This window comes from Alligator mississippiensis, chromosome 2 (assembly GCF_030867095.1).
Source record: "Alligator mississippiensis isolate rAllMis1 chromosome 2, rAllMis1, whole genome shotgun sequence".
NCBI lineage: Eukaryota > Metazoa > Chordata > Crocodylia > Alligatoridae > Alligator > Alligator mississippiensis.
The window spans coordinates 287,479,387-287,499,654 of record NC_081825.1 but is presented as its reverse complement, the minus strand read 5'-3'; the positions used below and the strand labels follow the sequence as shown (position 1 = coordinate 287,499,654).

The 20,268-nt window shown below is 42.1% G+C and overlaps 1 protein-coding gene across 3 annotated transcripts in view; it reads right to left on the bottom strand.

The window, feature by feature from the left end:
• Positions 1 to 20,268, bottom strand: part of KIF26A (kinesin family member 26A) — a 142,075-nt gene that overhangs the window by 70,381 nt on the left and 51,426 nt on the right. For all 3 annotated transcript variants that reach the window (XM_059723278.1, XM_059723279.1, XM_059723281.1), the window contains one exon: positions 491 to 657. In XM_059723278.1, the coding sequence (XP_059579261.1) occupies positions 491 to 657 (167 nt within the window). The remainder of the gene's footprint in view (positions 1 to 490; positions 658 to 20,268) is intronic.

The following is a 20,268-nucleotide window of genomic DNA, read 5'->3' as shown; positions in this document are numbered from 1 at the left end:
AACCCCTACATTTGAATGTGGCCCTTGTTACTGCTATCCAGTGCCTAGCAGGAGGATTACATGTGTATCTCAGTCATATTCACAAACACTAATGAATTAATTAAATACTATATGGCTAGAGGATGCACAGCTTAATTCAGATAGGCAAAACTACTGCTATTTCAGCCTCTGCTCCAAGGAAGCCTACCAAGGAGCGTACTGTTATAAGTAGAAATATCCACTAGGGACTGGATTGAGATCAATATACACATTCTCTGTGGTTATCCAATTAAGATTTGAAGCCCCCCTGAGAGCAAAATATTACTCCACTGAGATGTCTCACTTCTCAGCTATGTACAAGGCCAGAGTTCGGAGACGACATTTAAATTTCACTTTTCAGCCAGCAGCATCCCACGTGGAACCGTTCTGTAGGGTGCACAGTCAAAACCACTTTAGCATGCAACTATTTAGCATGCATTACCAACTGCATAATCATAAAGGCAAAAACTACCTTATGAAGAATGACGCTGCAGCTGAAGTACCTGCGGAGACCCCAGCAGGAGCAACCAAACTCTGTGAGGTCAAAGAGCTGCCTGCCCCAGTTGGGTCAGAGCTGTTCTGCCCTGAGGTGACTTGGACATTAGGACCATCCCTGCTGCTCTCTGGTGCTGTTTCTGCCTGAAAGAAAGTAAAACAGACATAGACGTATTAAGCAACTGGGCCAGCCTAACTTTTCAAGTGGCACATCTCAAACACGCCTTTGTAAGTCATACTTAAAACACAGAGAATATAAGGAAAAGTAATGGAGGTGGACAACCATGGCATAGAGGGCCCTGCAGTGGAGAAGGTTAAATCCATGACTACAGCAGACAAGCAAAGTAATACAGAGACCCTTTGTTATGGGTAATGCACATTTAAACACTTTGACAAGCATGAAGAAATGGAAAACGATAAGCAGAACCCTTTTGTTTTACAGTGTTATTTTGTAGCTGGCAGAACTGTTTATCTGGTTCAGTTATAACTGTCAGAAATTATTTCTCAGAGGCGCATCATCTATGAGACCTATCTGTTTAAAAGGAACCAACCAAACAGTCACATTTGTAACATGTTTCACATGAGTGACCACAAAAACCGAGTAAAAACATTGATAAAAAAAGAGAGAGAGAGAGAGAGAGAGAGAGACTTTTATACAAGCGTGTGTTCTCCAGTTTTTCCAATATTGATGGTTTTAGCAGGACAAGAGTGTTACATTCTTTCTTCTGTAAATGGTATCTGGGCAAAGAACAAGTATCTAGGGATACATCCTTTTCAGCGTACTATCCAAAAATCAGTAGTGTTCAGAGGAGTTTCTGGCTTGAGATTTTTCTCGTTCTTTGGCCAAAATTTCTGTGAAGTCTCTTCTGTAGAATAGCGTCATTATCCTGATGTTTAGGCCCATTAACTCGTTCAGTACCAACTTCCATTAAGCCTGTACAGGCTCAGTGACAGTACGCGTAAATGCACATCCATAGAGAAGGGAAGATGTCCTTTTACAGGAAAGCCTGCTGTATGTCCAAGAGTACAAGAGACTTAATTAAAGATGACACAACAATAAATATTTGTCAAAAGAGTTAATTGCTTCATGTATGATAATATATGATGTTTCTGTCATCTGAAATACTACTTTGACATTTCCAACTAATTAGCTAAAATAAATTCCGAAAAAGGAAGACAGCCTTGTAATGAAACACAAATGCAATTAAATACTCCCTGGGATGCCACCAAACTTTAAATTCTGTCCTGCTGTAGATCATGTTTTACAACTACTGTTACACTAACTTGGTAATAGTATCTTCACACTTACATGCACATTGTTATCTTTCTCATATCTTACAAAATTCAAAATGTGTTTTTCCTCAAGCGAGAAGGAAATATAAAATTGTTCAGACACCAAGCAAAGAACTTCCTTTCCAACTATTTGGGTTGGTCTAATAAAAGATATCAGATTCACCCAAGGAACCTTGTCTTCCTTTCCTTCAGGCACTTCTGAAACACTTCATGGTACTACATGTAAGGGCCCATTTCTGGATGGCATCCTTGGTGACATGTTCCCAAATAGCACCACAATCAACAGGGGAAAAAACGGGCTCAGCACTTCCAAAGGGTCTGGTCTGCAAAGAGAGTTGTTTTGTTTCTTATAATATCATAAAGACATAGAGAAGTAGGGATGGAAGAGACCTCCAGAGGTCATCTAGGCCAACTCCCTACCTGAAGCAGGATCATCCCTATCCAAACTAACACGTACAAATCTCTACATAAGACTATCATCAACCTTGACACGACATAGGCAGAACACCCTAACCTGCCACAGGTAAAGCAGGGGAACCACGGCAGTCATTGGCCTGCTTCTACAAGGGTAGAGGGCCATGCCCCCCCACCTCCTGCTATAGAGGAAGGTAACCCCCGACCCCCACCCCTCCAGTCCATACCAATGTGACCACACGGTAAAATTTCTTCTAAATAGCATATAGTTGATGCTCTTTCCAAAACAGTTCACCAAAAACATTTATATAAACCTGGTTTAAGAAACTTGAGGCTAAGACATAGAATCTCACAGGAAGAGAATTCAAACTCCATTTAGAGTTTCTACTGGGGCTACTGTTCTCAGTGGTGGGGGGACAGATGACAGAACAAGAAGCAACGGTCTCAAGTTGCAGCAAGGGAAGTTTAGGTTGGATATTATGAAAAACTCTCACAAGGAGGATGGAAAAGCGCCGGAACAGGTTGCCCAGAAAGGTGGAATCTGCATCCTTGGAGGTTTTAAGGCTCAGATCAACAAAGCAATGCCTGGAATGATCTAGTTGGGGATGGTCCTGCTTTGAGCAGGGAGTTAAACTAGATGACCTCCTGAAGTCCCTTCCAACCCTAATTTTCTATGATTCCATGATTCTACTGTTTCAAATTAAAATTACAGGGCCCATTCTGGTCCCTACTACATTGCCATTGTCTTCAATAGAACTGGGATTTGGGCAGCAGTCTTTTGCGAGTAGGAAAATCACATATTGAAGTTACAAATTAATACAGAAGAAGAATCATTATAGAAGCAGCAACATGTTTCTCAGCTACTATATTTTGTCTGTGATGACCTCTTAATATAAAGCTAAAAGTGAAATCTGCACAGCTAACACGATACTTCATGGAATCTCATGGCCATAGTTAACAGAGATTTATGAGGATTCAATAGAATCTGTTGACTGGATAACTTTTTTTGCACCACATCTCAAGCCTTCTAGCAGGTCAACTTCCTTAAAAGCTATTCATTTAATACAGGTCTTTTGCTGAACAGAACATTTTTATGTCTGGTATGCATATAATGAAAACGGATTTATCATACCCTCCAAGAAGCTAACCTGGGAAATGGGTAACACCAGGTTTTACCCTGCCTGGAATCCTCAAGTCTTGAATTCCAAAAATAACTAGCAATTCCAAAAACTTCAACTATCAGATGCTCAACTTGAGACATTTTAAATAGCCCTAAATTTTAGATAGTGCGTAACTCAATCTATTCCAAACTAGAGACCTCTCCCTAAGGTATCTCCGTTTGACATCCAAAATTTTCAGCGACTAAAACAGCTAGTCAGTTTTGAAGACTTAAAGCCCTGTCTCCAGGTAAGTGAAAGAATCCTATTCTTTGCTCTAGAAGGCAGATATACATCAAAAGAAGGGCAAGTGAGATTTCAAGGAGGACACATTGATTCTCAAAGAGAGAAAAAATTGAATGAGGCATGCAAGATGCATTATTTCACTAATTCATTTAAAGACAATCCATATCTTTTCATTAAGTCTTTAATTACTCAATTACAACTCTTGGACTCAGAGGTAAAATCATTTTTGCCATATATTGACAACTTGAGAAAAAGAAGGTTTTTCAAACTTTAAGATTCATTTCAGGTATTGTTTGCATCATCTTAACTCCACATCATTGACCCAACACCGTGACTCTCCTAACAAGTCAGTGCATTGACTTATGAGGAAGTGCCCATGTAACCAGTAATAGCTTTTTACACAGTATAGATGATATTTTTCACAACACAGATAACAAGTGTCTAAGTAATTTAGGAGTCCAAGTCTCATTTTCAAAACATAAGTATTTAGTAGTCAAAATTTCACTGACTTTTAGTCAGACATAGGATCCTAAACATTTGAAGCTTTTGAACTCGGGCACTTATATCACTTAGGTACTTTTGAACATGTTACTGTAAGAGTTAGATCTAGTGCTCATTGCACTGTATGTGCCCATCTCTGGACCCAAATTTGAACAGGGTGACAGAAGAGGAGGAGGAAGAATGCTGTCATCAGGAAAAACACCTCTTGGTTAATTAATAGGCATTGTATCAGGCCTTAAAAGCACTGGTAAAGATGGAGGGTAGCAAACACCTAGTGAGAAATGCCACAAGTGCTCTGCTCATGAAGTACTCATTCTAATCAGTGATCCTCTTCCCACTCATCCTATCTGCTGGTGGGGAGCAGGATGGCAGAACTGATTACAGTAAGTGCTTCAAGCAAGCACAGGTACAGCATCCAAACAGCAGGGAACACACCTAGAGAAAATAGGCCCTTGTAACCAGCACAGAGAGCTTTTTAGAGAGACTGTTTTCTAACTACATATGAAACAAAGAGAGAGATGGAGTAAGATTCAAAGACTAAAGGGATGGTGTCAATATGGCTGAGGAAAAATACAGAGAAAAGCAAAGGAGGAAAGACAGGAAAGGCAAGGACAAAGGAGCGATTAGTGGGTGAAAAGGTCTTGGACCATTTACTGTCCTGCCAGCGGAGACATTCTTTAGCCCATTCTGGAAAAGGCAAAGAAAGCAGCAAAAATGGAGAGTGATGCTGAAAAAGGATAAGGGAACAAGAAAAAAAAAAAAACAGAAAGACAAGAAGTGTCAGAAAAGGTGGATACACAAGCAAGGCACAGTCCTAGGCACATACTACTGGTTCAAGAAAACCCAGCTCAGATGCTGGGAAACCTGGCAAGTCCACATCACTCACTCTGAAACAGGAAAACTGAACAAAGAAAACATGACACTCCTACACATTTCAATTTGTCACTCCACAATGTTGGGCTAATTTCTGCTGGTGGTCCTGAAGGGTTAAAAGGAAGATAAATTAGTTTGAGAATGACCCCCATGTATCTCCCTCAGCTCAGTATTCTCATGCTACATGCTTCTGGAGGATGTATTCTGAAAGTATAATTTTCTAGAGAAGTGGGAACAGGTTTGTTGGAGGCTTTTTTTTTTTTTTAAACACTGTAACAAGTCTGCACAGGGAGAAGACTTCAATAGGTTGCTAAACAGGAACGGTGCTTTCACTGTTTACTAAATTATCATAAATCACTCATGACCAAATGCAGAAATCACAACCCTGTTGTAACTGTTACTGACTTCACTGAATACTTAAATGTCACAGCCTTCTGCTCCTCAATATATATGTTTAATAAAGAACCATTCAACTACATAATAAAGATCTTAACCCTTTGGAAACTGGCTAATTCTCAAGGGAAGGATTTCAAAATTGCTCAACACTGGCTTAGCTCCACTCCCACTGAAGTCACATTCCTATTGACCACAAGGAGAGTACAACTAGGCCAGCACTTTCAGAAATCTTGCTTCGGGCATTTTTCACATACAGCAGACTGAATGCTAGGGTGGAGGAGGGCACTGAATCAGCCCTTAGAGGGTGCTGTGGCAAGAGAGAAAGAATCAGGTCGGGACACTGGAACTGTTATACCTTGTCCATGTGGAAAAGCTCCCTTGAAGACTAAGACACGTCCCTGTTGAACCTCCAAACCAGCCATAACAATATGCAAACAGGGTAAATGTAAATGGTGCTCGTTAGCCCTGGGGAGCCCATAGAAAAGTGGGGAGCAACCTTTTAGGTAAGCATGACACAAGGTAAGCTCTGCACCCTTCCCAAACGTCAATCCCGTTCCCTTCCCCTGCCGGCAGAAAGCAGAGCAACAAATCCCCCTGCCTGATCTGTGGATGCATTCTCTGCATCTACACCAATCTGCTGCGTGCCACACAGAGGCTGCCCATGCCACTTGTGACATGTGCTGTGGGCTTGCCACCCCTGCCTTCAGAAATCAAAGTTAAGGGCAGCTTTGCCCAGTCACACAGATTGTGAACCTGATTCAGCCAGGGTGGGAGGTGGGGGGCATGACATGTGACATACTCAAAGCTATTCAGGAGCTGCTGTCTAGCCATCTAGGCTAGGGACAGACATTCAAAAAGCCTAAGTCTGAATTGATTCAATCTTTGCAGGTTAGTCTAACCTGGCTAGTGTAGTTTGTAACTACACACACATCCCAGAAATGAAGGCATATGCCTGCAGTGGCTCAGACTAGAAGTAGGGGGTGCTAAAGCAGCCCTCCCTTCCTTTCTACAATACTGAGCTGAAGGGGAGGCATAGCCAAGCCCCAGTAGGATGCTCCGATTAGAGAGGGGTTCCTCCTCTTCTGACAAGTCCAGCAGAGAATTGATAACACGGCGTTTATCACCCCTAACACAGTGTTTATCACCCCACCAGAAAACAAAGACTCTCTCCATTACTTCAAGCTCTTCTTAAACAACTTTTTTCAAGGAAGGAACAGAGGGACATTACCAGCTACCTGTTGATTAGCTTCAAAAAGCCCTAAGCCAGCACAGTCTGGTCTGCCTTTGTCCTGTCTCCCACAACACAGACCATAGCCAGCATGTGGTCTGCTAGCTAATGCTGAGAGGTACCTGTGTAAGGCCAAAGGGAGAGGGAATCCCTGCTTCAGCGGGGATGGTGAGGGGGAGTGGGGAGCAGGAGGAAGCCAGGAAGACCCTGCTGTACATGCAGTCTCTGCCGGAGCTGCAGCCAGGGAGCAGAGGGGAAGGGCTAGCCCAGCTCTCTGGAGCAGAGCCCCGCCCAGCCCAGAGAGCATGCCAAGATGCTGGGGGACTCTGATTTAACTTAAACCAGGAAGGGGTCTGGGACAGACATTGCATAAGCTGGGGTGACCCAAATCAGTTAAGTCTAATACTACATTCAACCAGGTTTATCTCAAACCAGTTCCAGCCATTTTCAAATTGGTTTATGTGCACTGAATGTCTGTTCTGTAACAGGTTTAAACCAGCTTCTGATCAATTAAACCAGTTTATGTTTAATGTCCGTCTCTAGCCCTACCCTATCTAATTGCAGGTCATGGTGCAATCCAACTGGAACAAGTGGCAGAGCTTGCAGTCCCAAAGCCAGGAAAAAGAATAGTATAGTATGGCCTAGGAATGCACCGGGCCTGAAGTAACACAATCCACTCCATTTCTCAGTCCAGGAAGTAAGAGAACAAAGTTGGGATGAAGCCAACTGTTTGCATTTCTCTGAGGTATTCATAAGATTCCCATCACAACAGTATCTAGTCACCACAGTCAGGAGTTTTAAAATGTCTATGTTGAAAACTGATGGGCTCAAACTCCAGTTATCTTCCTTTTATATTTTACACATAAAAGTCCTTATGATTCTTTACATGACACCAGACAGCAGGTTAAGTTTAGGGCATTGCAGATGCCTGCTGATGCAGAAGTAAAAGTTTTGCACTAGGTCTGTTGAAGCAGGAGGGAGATGGGTTAGCCAGAAGCACAAATCCACACAGTCTGGACACAGATGGTGAAGGAACTTGCAGGAAGGTATCTCAATGGCTTGAAGGGAGACAACCTGAAGCAGGGGGGGAGGAAATAACAAGCAAGGATGTCATGTCACATTTTTGCCCTACAAGGCTTTTCCAAGTTACTCCAGGGAATAGATAAGCCAGAGGTGGTATAACACCTTTCTGTCCCCTTGCCCCAGAAGGTATATGAGGTGGAGTTCTGGCACTCCTGAGGGCAGGCCCCCTCCTCTATTCTGACACATGGATAACTGCTCCCTACCGTGACCATATGGCAGAAGCTCAGGAAACATCTGCATGATTTTAAATAAATTAGGGCTTGTCCAAATTATATTGAAGATAAATTCCCAATGCATTAGATTCTGATGTACAAAATTCCTGGTTAACCCATTGCCAGTTTTAAATAAGCATTACATAAAGCACTTAACCCATTATATAAAATTTGAGGTCCAAAGCTAAACTCAGCCATGTTTCCAAGCTTGCTGAGTCTCTCCAGTCTCTAGATGTTGACCTTTGTAATCATGGACAACCTGGTAATTCTGCCTTGCTCCAGTGGTGAAGTAATTGTAAAATCATCTGTATAAACTGGGATTGCAGAAAAAGAGACAAAAAGGGGATATAGAAAATTATACAAGTGAAAACATAAGGACAAATAAATACCCAAACAATAAATTTAAGGCAGAGGTATCCACAGAACTGATCCATCTGGTCCACCAGTAATACTTTGAACCCTGATGGATATGGGGAGCCTCTGATTTTCACTGGTGTCACCTGACCCCTAGACCCACTGCAGCTGCTGTTGACTCCATGGATCTGGACCTAGAGGAGCCCCCAGGATCCAGGGTGAATTTGACACCCCTGATCTAAGGCAAAAAAAATCATTAGGGAAGATCACTGGGAAAGTGTATGATACAGGAGAATAAGTTAGTGCGATTTCTAAATATAACAACAAAAGGCAGCTTCACAAAGAAGTAATACAAAAAAGCATAATGAGGAGAAAAGTTAAGCGGATGGGCCTGAGCCTCCTCTCACCTAAAACAGTTTTACACACGTAGAATACCACTGAAGTATATGGAGTTACTCCCGATGCATACCAGTGTAAACAAGATGAAAACCAAACTGAATTTATTTTCTTTCCAAACACTGGTCCCAATCCAGCAAGCACTCTGTAGGCAGGACTTCAACTGAAGGCAACATGTATGTTGTGAATGGAGCTCTTGCAAAAAAATCAAGCCTATGGCTTTGGACCTGGGCTTTTCCTGGTTTAAATTTAACCAGAGTCCCCCAGCATCCCAGATGCTCTGCAGCCCTGGACAGGGCTGTCTGCTTCAGAGAGCTGGGCTGGCCCTTCCCTTCTGCTTCCTCGCTAGAGCTCCAACAGAGACCACAGGCACAGCAGCATCTGCCCCACCCCCACCTTGCTGCTCAAGCAGGGATGCCCCCCTTCCCCCTCCCTCCCACAACATGGACCATAGCCAGCAAGTGGTGTGCTAGCTAATGCTGTGAGGTGTCTGCAGAAATCAGATGGGACAAAGGCAGACAGGACAGAGTCTGCTTAGGGATTTTTGGAGCTAATCAACAGGTCAGCTGGTAATGTCCCTCTGTTTCTTCCTTGGGAAAAGTTGTTTAAGGAGAGCTTGAACTAATGAGAGAGGCTTTTTTTTTCTGGTGAGGTGATAATACAGATAAAGCTGATAAATGCTGTTATCAACTCCCTGCTGGGGTGGTCAGAAGCAGGGGGGAACCCCTCCCTAATCAGCGTGTCCTGCCGGGCCTGGCCACACCCCCCCCCTCAGCTCAGTAGTGTGGAAGGGAAGGGAGGGCTGCTCTAGCACTACCACCCCCCACTTTCCCCCACCCTCTGCCCGGCTTCTAGCTTGAGCCACTGCAGGCATGCGCCTGCATTTCTTCAGTCCAGACGGGATGTCTGTGTGTGATTACAAACCAGTTCAGCCTAGCCAGGTTAGACTAACCTGAAAAGATTGAATCAACTCAGGCTCAGGCTTTTCGAATGTCTGTCCCTAGCCTAAGAGTCTTTACCCAGTCCTAACTAGCATGTAAACATGTAGGGCTTTGGGTTTTTAGTTCTTATTTTATTTTAAAATTTAATCCATTCCACATTAAAAATAAAAGGCTCATGGCTAATCAAACTGTAAAAATTGCTCAGTCTGACAAGTTTTTATCTTATGTTAGATAATGTTTGTACATGAAACAATGATAAATACATTTACCCAAAAGTGATTCATGCTAAAACTCTGTGACCTACCACCATTAAAGTGGAACAAATGTTACATAGTTCTCAGACTGTAAACCTTCCTTCCCCCCCAAGCATGGATGAAGCATTGTACTCAGCTTGGAGGTAAAATTTCTCCCTTCTAGACTGACTGGGATTATATAAAGTTACAATGCAGTATATGCCAATTTGAAGTGAAACATTTTCTGGATAAACTTTTTACTACCACTTGACAATGTTTCCACTGGGGCTCGTTATAAAATAGTAGGGCAGTTTATAACTAAAATAAACTACTGTAGTTGTTTTACAACCTGCAGCTGTGATGCGGTAACAGGAATGCCATCTCCAATAATCTGTGCCTAAACCTGTAGTTTCAGACTTTTACGTGCGTTTCATGCTCTGTGACTCAAATATATTGAGTAATCCCAAAAAAATAGCCCATGCTCTTCATGAAGGGGGGCTTCTAATGCTCTGCTTATTATTTAACTCTGAAAATCAGACAAGAATAGCAGAAGGATAGAATTTAGTAGTGAGCAGACCTTCCTCATTCTGCCAGAGGGACATGTACCAAGCTACCTGAAAGGAGATTCGGGTTCAAAAGTAATCTCAGGGCTTTTTTGGATTAAAGAAGGAAAAAAAGGGCATGGGACAAGATCAAGAAAAACATCTCAGGTGCCTCCAACCCAGTTTTTGCAGCATGTAAAACTTAGGCCACTGTCCAGAGAGGGGCGATCCAAAGAATTAGGCATCTATGCACCTTTTACAGTCAATGGGAGAACAAGATACCTCAGAAACATGATCCACAAAAATCTCACACACTAAGTAAAATGCCACCTAGATCCAGTAACTGGAAATACTGAGGGCACAGGCATGAACTTCCTTTTCTCCAGACCTAAGCACCTGAATCAGAGCTACACAGCTGAGCCCTCGTTTCTAGGCTTGATGAAATTAAGGTCCCATGGAATTCAAAGCCACATATCCCACAGATAAAGAAAGTACCCAAGCCAATAAACAGCACGCTAGTGTACACTAAAGTATTCTCCACTCCTGCTGCTGAACCACAGCCACTGTGCTTTCAATAGCATAAGAGTCATGGAGCCAGGAAAAAGGAGTAAGCAACATGGATCCCAATTCTGTAGCTTAGTGATTTGGACACTCAGGTGGGAGGAGGGAGACCAAGATCCCAGCCTGTGCTCTCACAAATGTTTCTATTTTTTATGCAATTATTGTGTCTTAATATAAAGTGCATAAATACTGCTGGGGTGGGGCAGGAACTGCCAATGGTTTTTAATGTGATGGTCATTGGATAAAATAGAAAGACAGCAGGGTCTACATGACATTCCTGCTGCACTTCATAAACCTGATGTTCAGTGTTAGGGTCAGTGAGAAAAAGGCAGCTGCAAATGGAGGGAGCCTCTGGTGGATATTGCCACTTCAAAATCATGATTTGGTGTAGAATGGATTAGGTTAGGTTAGGGTAAGGAAATCCAATGCTCGTATATCTGCAGCCCTTGTGTCACAAAGAAAGAATCAAAACACCTTGCCTGAAATTAAGTTGTTTATTGATGAAGATTTCAATACGTGCAATTTCTGAAGCTGAAATGTGACTGCTCTACTGCTCAATATGTTTTAAACTACCACTTTGGTCAAAATTAAAAATGAACTGTTCACTCAATTGGACAAATATGCAGTCAATGGTTTCTTGTCTGACTACAACAACAAAAGCCAATATTGGGAAGTGAAGGGAGGAATTAACAGCTTGTAATAATGTATGTTCGCATCAGCCCAGGGTGTGTTTTCCCAACAGAAGACAAATCATGAGCAAGGCCTTTCCATTAAGGCAAACTTCAATAGTTCAATATATTTTTAAGTAGGGGGAGGAAAGCTGGACATGTACATAAGGCACCACGCTTTGAAACTGCAGATCTGCTATCTTTCTCTGGCTCTGCTATGCAGTCTTTATGCATGTATGACTTTGGGTAAGTCACATTACTCTCTTGGTACCCGTGTTGCTCTACTCTGTAAAATGGGAACAACACATCCCTACTTGACAAGCCCTTGGTAAAATGTGTACGGTGCTCAGATACGATGGTATGACCCACAGAAATATTAACAAACATGGTGAAGATGAAGATTCTTCCTCCTTATTTCTAGTTTGATCATACTTGGGGTGCCTATATATTGAATTTAACTTAGGGACCAAACGTTCTGTCTAATACTGAGTGCAGTTCACTAGGTTTCTAGTACCTTACCTGAAGATACACAAGCTCTGGCTACATTAAAGGGGAATGGTTCTCTCAGTTCACACGTGTCTACTGAACAAGGTGCCATTACAGCCCCAAAATGTGTGTTGCCCTCTAGATTACAGATGTGCTGGCTGCTCACTAAGGCTATGTCTACAGGGTTGAATCTGAGGCCAGCCTTGAGCCTATACTTACTAACCATGTGTATTTTAAACCTTTACACTTGTCCCCCCCTGGATGTCCACCCCAAGCCTAGAAGCTTTGCCAAATTCCTGGCTCTTGGATCAACCCCATCACCACTCGCTTCCTAGCCCACCCTTTTTTCTGCTATGTGTTAGGCACTGCAAGGCAAAACCACAGGAAGTGTGCCAGCAGTAATCCCACAATTCCTTGTTCTTATCTTCTGGCCCTTCTGCACCTCCCTTTCCTCTCTCTGCTGACTGAAATTAGGAGGCAAACCCAGATGGAAAAACAAGTAGCCCTCAGATCAATGTCTAGAAGGGCTCTGCTGGCACAAGAAAACCTGGGTCACCTCTTAGTGCCACATTTTAGAAGTAAACAGCACAGTGTCGATGACTGTGGTGTTGGCTACAGGATACCATATGGACTAGGGAAGGGTGGCTCACATGACAACCCCAATGCTGACCCCAATTATTGCAAGAGAGCACTAGAATTTGAGGGCGGAGGCCAGCAACTCCTGGACATGCCACGCAGCTCCCTTATCATTTTATCCCTATCAACTAGAGCCAACCAGTCCGTGGGAGTTAGTACAACCCCCAAAATCCAGTAACACAGATGCACAGCAAGTGAAAGCTCTTCGTCAGGATCTTTTTGGTTTGTTTTTTTTTTGTTTTCTTTACCAGTCTCTCCCAATCTTGGTTTGTTTGCAGAACTAGAGTTAGAAATTATCTGACCAGTGAACTGTGTTATCTGGAAGGCTTTCAGAAGTCTATCCATGACTAAGTAATAAGTATAAACACATTTTGACCCAACCCCAGTCACTGAGAGAAAAGGTCCCCTTTCCTTCTAGATGCGTGTGGCCAGGTTCATATATGGTCTTCATCATCACAGCTGCTGAGAAGCCACCCTGAGTAAAGCACTGTCAGTTTGAGGAAAGTGGCAGGAGCCTGGTAAATCTCTTATCCTTGGCCAGCAACACTGAGCTGTCGATCAGCAGGCTTCCCAGACACCATTTGGTCTCTTTTAAAAATCTTTCTTGAAGTAACAGCACCAAGTCACACAGGAAACAATCTATTCCCCTGTGTTAGGGCAACGGATGCACTCAGTGCATTTTCTGAGGTCATTCCCATAAACCAGACTGCAAGCATGTGGGACATGAGTAAAGCCTGACCCCAAATATGACAATTGCTCTGACCCTGAGCAGAGGGCCAAGACCCTCCAGCCAGAAACCTCCAGGGTTAAATCCCAGCAGGAGCACTGGCACACCCTACTCACATTCCCCAGCCTTGGCTGTAGCCAACACCCAACTGTTCTAAGAAAGGCTTTCTAAAAACCCTGATACATATAACAGCAGAAGAGGAAAACAAAATTCCCTCCTGGTCCCATGTGACAACCAGCAAGGCCCAGAAACATAGGAAATACCCTAGTATAGCAGAAGCATAGATCATCCCAGACCAATGCCTGTCTAGCCTCTTCTTGAACACCTCCAGAGATAGAGATGCCACAACTTCTCTAGGCAACCCATTCCACAGCTGCACTTAAAAGATAAGTTAAATTTTGGAGAGTAAGAGAGAATCCATAAATTTCATTTGTACAAAGTTAAGAAATTTACATGGTTTACTCCTCTAAAAAAAAAAAAAAAAAAAGTGTTTTATGCTTGAATCTTACAAGAACTACTTTAAGATTCAAAGCAAAACTCTAATTATTGATTCTTTGTTACACTGGGAAATTAGCTCATCTTAGTCTTAAAGTTCTATTTATAAGCCTAATAATCTCATCATTGATTACAGTGACTGTATTCTAATTATAAATCCATTATCTCCCCAACAATGAAATAAAGTCAATAATGCACATAAATGAAAAAAAGGAACTTAAATGCATACATTAATGGAGTTCCAACTGGCACTACTTTATACACCATCTCTGACAAAACTGTGTCACATCATTAGCAATAAAAAATAAATCTTTTTCAATTAGCAGAGTTGATTTGATGCTGTGCTCTGTGGAGCAGCAACACATTCTAAATGCACACATGCAAAAGAGATGACAAGTCTACGAACTCCATCTACATACCAAAAATTTTCCCACTTTTTTTTTTTTAATCCAAGTGCTGGAATAGTCACATGATAAAGATGGCATTTTTATGCCTCCGTTTCAAAAATTAAAAAGAAAGAAAAGTCTGCAATGCTGGTCTGACTTCTAACTAGTTCTAAAGCAAGACTGTCAAACAGTACCCGTGACCTGGATCTGGCCCACTGGGCTACTGGCGGGCAACCAGAAGTTGGGGGTATCGCCTGACACAGAATCCAAGGTGCTTGGGCCCCAGTGGCAATCAGCAACAGGAGGATGACTGAACACCGACAGTCCCATGTACCCGATAGGTGCTTGGCCTGTCACCACCACCACTGCCACAGCAGATGGTGCATGGCCCCACTTCCTCTATTGCTGACCTGGGTGCTGCCCCATATCAGAATTGATACTACATGCCCTGTGCCACTCACCACCTCTGCATGCCCCATGCTGGCACTACACCCACAGCTGCAGTGTGCTAGATCCAGCCCGCAAAGATCTCCACAGTCTGGATCTGGCCCAGGGCATGAGGCAAGTCTGACATACCAGTGTTAAGGGAGACATAACATGTTGTTGCTCTCTGTCTTTGTAGGGAGACATATCATGTGCCCTCTGTCTTTGTAGTGCACAACATACCATTCTGCCTGTGACCCACCATGCAGAGAGGCCACCATCCTAGCACCTGGCTGCCGAGGCAATGCTGGATTTCACATTTTAAAAGAGCATGATGCAGGTGTCAGCACTATGGCAGCCAGTGGACAATTATGTCCTAGCAGTAAATTCCTGCATACTCCTGGACTACTGGATACTCTCTAAGGCAAGTTGGTTAATTCCTCTGATGCGATTCAGAAAAGCAGTTCTTAAAATACATTTATTGAACCAAAAAGCTCAGGTAAAAGAGTCAGTGGTTTCAAGATAAACTTTCCCATCCATGTAAAATGCTCCACCCACCTCTGAAGTATGAGTGCCTACTACAGATTAACCCTAGGAGATTTATAAATAGATCCATTAGACAGAAGACAAAAAAAAAAAGGAGAGAGAAAAAAACCCTCCAGACTGATAGATAAACTAAACCTTAATACCAAAGGACAACTAGAATAACAGTGTACTAGGATACTACCACAGCATAAGAGTGATGTTGTAGCCGTGATGGGCCAGAAACTACGCAAGAGGCAAGGATTTCTTAGGGTAATATCTTTTATTGGACCAACTATATAATTGGGATAGAGTTAGACAAGCTTGTGAATGCAAGGCATTCTTTGCCAGGTCCACCTAGGATATTACATACTTTTTGTGTTCCCGTGTACCTATCTATAGCATGAGGTAGGAATAAAGACTGGAAAATAAATCAAAATTCAGTGTTACTTTTCTTCCCCCTTTTCAAAAAGACAGGAAAGTTTCACAGGGGTGGGGGCGGGGGAGGCTCAGGATACAAAGTGAGAATTGCAGACAATAAAATGCTTTCATAATTCTTGGTGAAAGACTCGATTGGGGAGGGAAAGAGTGTCTTTGCAAAGTTCAACATGAAGTTCTATTTCTATCTGACAGTAACATTACTATGGTCCTCATAGCATGGGCTTGAATGCCTTAAGGCACCACGATATTAGAATGAATGTAAAATTCCTTAACAACCAAGTTAGGCAATGTGAAATAGTGGCCTGAGGCCTTCCTGGAAAGATTTCTAGTTTTTTTAGAAATAGTCTTCTCTGGAAATGAGATGTTTGATGAACCTTCTGAGGTCCAGAGGCTAAAGATGTCTTTCATGGGGACACAGGTGGGGAAGAAAAATGACAGAAAATAGGTAGAGCAGTAGGCTAATCAAGGCTTAGTTGGTTTAGAAATCATAAAGGAACAAGTAAGCCGTGCAAAATGGTGTACAGCAAAATGGAATAAATGGAAGCTGTATGGATGAACAGATAGGAACATGGACACCTCCTGTCAAATCAGTACAAAGGAATCAAAATCTCTCGAGTGAAAAGAGTCAGCTTTTTCATACTGACAGTATGAAATATACCTACTGAGAGGATCAAAAGCTCCACGAACCTGAATTTCCATGTCCCACTGAAGATCACTAATAGCCCGGAATAATTCGTGTGACAACACTGAAGAACTGGAACGGAGGAAACTAGTTTTAAAGAAAATCTAATTTGGAACTAGCTTAAATGCCAGGTAACAACCTTTCCTGGGTAACAGGGGGAGAGACAGGACAGAGTGAATGTTACGGATTATCCTTTGCAAATAATCTCCGGAGCCACTTGTTTTAAATCCATCACTGATGGGAACAGTGCAGTCTGGGCCCACATTCCTGCTTGTTGCTTGTTGACTCAATTGTCAACAAAGACTAGTATGGACTGGTTTCTTTGTGAGAGGCTGTAATAATAACTGCTTAGCCTAAAGGAGAGAAGGATCAAGAGGGCTGTTTTTTCAGGCAGTAACTTGAGTCAGCCGAGGTTCTCAACCTTGAGGATATTCCTTCTCGTTGTCCTAAGGAAGCTGAAGTTGACAGCTTACCTAAAGAGGGAAATGTACCAGCAGAGGAGACATATATCCTGGTCTTCAGCCCAATTAAATGATGTCTTTATCTCGTTACTGTACCTACATCACCTTCCTCCTGTGTTACAAATTCTTACAATTTTTTTTCTCAAGTGATCTGGAAGGTGTTGGATAAAGAGTAGTCTTATTTTTGTCTTCAATTTCAGGAAGATTTGCTTTGGTTCAAAACGGCCATCATCTCCCGTTACTGTCAACTGATGTAGGTAGAAGTGCAGCTTCCATAGTAAAGGTCACAACCTAACATTTCCAACAGGCTGACCTCTGAAAAGATGGTAGTCCCTTAATTACCAGGTGAGGGCAAGGGAGGGATATGTGGACATGCTGGAAGTTACATTATGGAGGCAGGAGGGAAAGGGGATTTGTTAGGGAACAGGACAGGAAATGATGAAGAAGTGAATGTGAGAAGCAGACAGTTGACTAAGGGGCTGTACAGATGTAAGGGGGTTGCAAAAATCTGAAAGGGTACAAGGCGAATGGAGTGATGGAGAATGAAAATATAATGATTAGAGAATTATGAAGGGAAATGGGAGATCTATGTGGAGAAGTGAATGCAGGAGGGAGGACTGAGGATGAAAGAAGCATGGGATAGCATCAGGGAGAAAGAAGATGGAGCTGGTAGAGGGGGGAACAAAGGACACAGCCGACATCCTGGGATTTGAAGAAAGTACATATAGTTCCCAGGATGAAGTGAAAAGAGAAGGCCAGCACTTTATCACCTACATTCACAGTTGAATTATGAACCCAGGATGATCACACACAAATTTCCCCTCAGGGAGGAATTCGTTTTTTAGAATGTCACAGTTTTTTAACTAATTTGGGAGGTCAGACTCATAATTTCTGAACACCTGGTAGTGCCAAATCCTACTAACACCTAACCATCCTTTCCCTTCTTTGCACTTGCTGATGTCTCACTTGGCAAAACAGCCTTCCCAATGTTCCCCTGACATAACATCAGATTTATTTGAAGGGATCATTAAATATAGACTAGGCCACTGGGTTTCTCTTTGATGTTCAGACACGTTAAACAGACTGACCAGCCACTAACTTCCAAGATTATTCTTCCCCTTCATTTTCACTCTCTCTATAGGAGCAGACCAGCTATTACTTCAGCATCCTTGTAATGGCCAGATCTTTAAAGGAAGAAAAAAGGAAATTATTATACATGACTGTGTAATCTTGGCCTCTCAGGACTTCTGCTCTTTGCTTCAGTTGATCTGACTTTTTAACCCCTAGGACAGGGGTTGTCCCTGCATCATGCCACTGTGAGCACCTGAAGCTTCAATGGAGGGGGAGCTCTTCCTGTGCCATGCCGCAGCCGGGTGGCAGCAAGAAGCAGCCAAGGAAGCCGAGTCCTCGTGCCACCCCCCCCCAGACCTGAACTAGGTCATTTCAGCCCCTGCCGGTAAGCATTGCTGACCTCTGCTCTAGAATTTGAAACGTTCCCTATGCTGGAAATCATCCAAGTGTTTCCTGCCAGCCCACCTCAGAGGCAAGACTGAATGTTACATTACTGAGTCCTGCCCATGTTGTTACAAAATCCTCAATTAAATTGCTTTCATTTTCTATTAATAAAAGAACTATTAGAGAGCTATACAAAAGGATTTAAAAAATTCATTTTAAAAACTCATTCACTGTGCCATTTGTCAGTGTGCAACATAAATGCCAGGAAGGAGATCTGGTCATTCCCACATTTTCCACACTTGATTATTTATATCCCCAAGGAAAGCCAAGTCCCCAACATTACAAAACTAATAAACATAATGAAATAAGTGGATAAATTCTGCCTTCAGATGCATTTGCCTTCATTACATTTGAGGAAATAGGCACTATGTCTTCAATGATCCAAGACAGACTTTGATTGTAATTAAAACAACCTTGGGCAGAACCTCAGCTAGGGTAAATTAAATGCATTTCCTCTGAACCCAATAATATACGTGTACCAACTGATGCTAGTTGAAAACCTGGCCCACTGTTATGAGTAAGTCATCAAGGTACTTGAATGCATGCAGAACTTTAAGCTGCAACTGGACTAGTCATGTTTTTAAGTAGTCTCGTAGTGTCACTATAAGGATGACAGCCTATGGAGCAGTTGAAAAGAATATTTTTTTCACAATATTTTTGTTCACTGGACCACCTAAACAGTTGGGAGAAATGTTACAATTTATCTGCTTCTTCTGCCAACTTTGCTATACTCCACACATAATTAGAAACCATCTTCTCTTTGGAACAGTCTTATCCTTTTACATTATTAGGTTTATCTATATCAGTTGCTCTTTATTTGCTCAGTAGCTGGCAGCAACTTCTGATAACTTATTTTTACTCCACCTGTTTACTGCCTTTTTTTTTTTTTTTTAAGCAACTATTTTCATTTACATAATGGAGTTTTAAAAGTCCTTGTTTTACCTGGTCTTTAGCTTAGGCTGCATCTGCTTGTTTCCCAGACCTGAGGAACAGCCTTTTGTGCCTGCAATCTTGTCTAACATCTCTCCCAACTATATAGCTGCTCTAATAAAAGATATTACCAAACAAATCTCACTTCTTGCACATTCTTAAAGTAAACGATCTGGTTACACACCTTGCTGAACTGAGCTCTATACTGGGTTATTTTATTTTATACAGCATTATATATACACTTTTATTACTTTTAAATCAACTGAAAAGCTGCTAAAGATTTAAGGAGTTTCAATACCTTTGGCAGCACAGTTGCTACCATTTGCTTTTATTCAAATCATATATATGTCAGACAAGTTTTGTTTTGGCATAAAATGCAAGAAAAAGCTATTTGCAAAACATGCTCTATTTCACTTTGATGTTTTTACTGCACTTGGGATAGCTACATTAACCAATTTTATGTGGTATGTAATATGGTTACCTGGGAACATACACAAAGGCTTTTCACAGTAGTCAATATCTGCATGTTTCCAACAGGCTTTCACCTACACTAATTTAATTTATTAGCATCTTGACTAAAATTCAACTTAGGCAATCACATCTGGGATACCTACATTTCTCCACACTTATTCTAAACTTTGTATACTGAAGATATGCACTATTAAACATGGGTTGCTTTTCACTCCCCTCATGAAACTACATTCGGCTGACTAGCTTTGAGCAAAAGAGAGCTGCTATAAACCATATTAATAATCACACTGTTCACTAGCCATTCAGTTATCCTTCTTAGTTATATGACCCACAAAAAACTGTTTTCTAGTTGGCCAAATGACTCATCATTGCTTGCTGGTCAGTAGATATTGAAATTATTAACTGCATTGCAATAGGTTCAAATTATTGACCACATAACTAACTATATCTTTCATATACCAAGCTACTTCAATGTTTCCCCT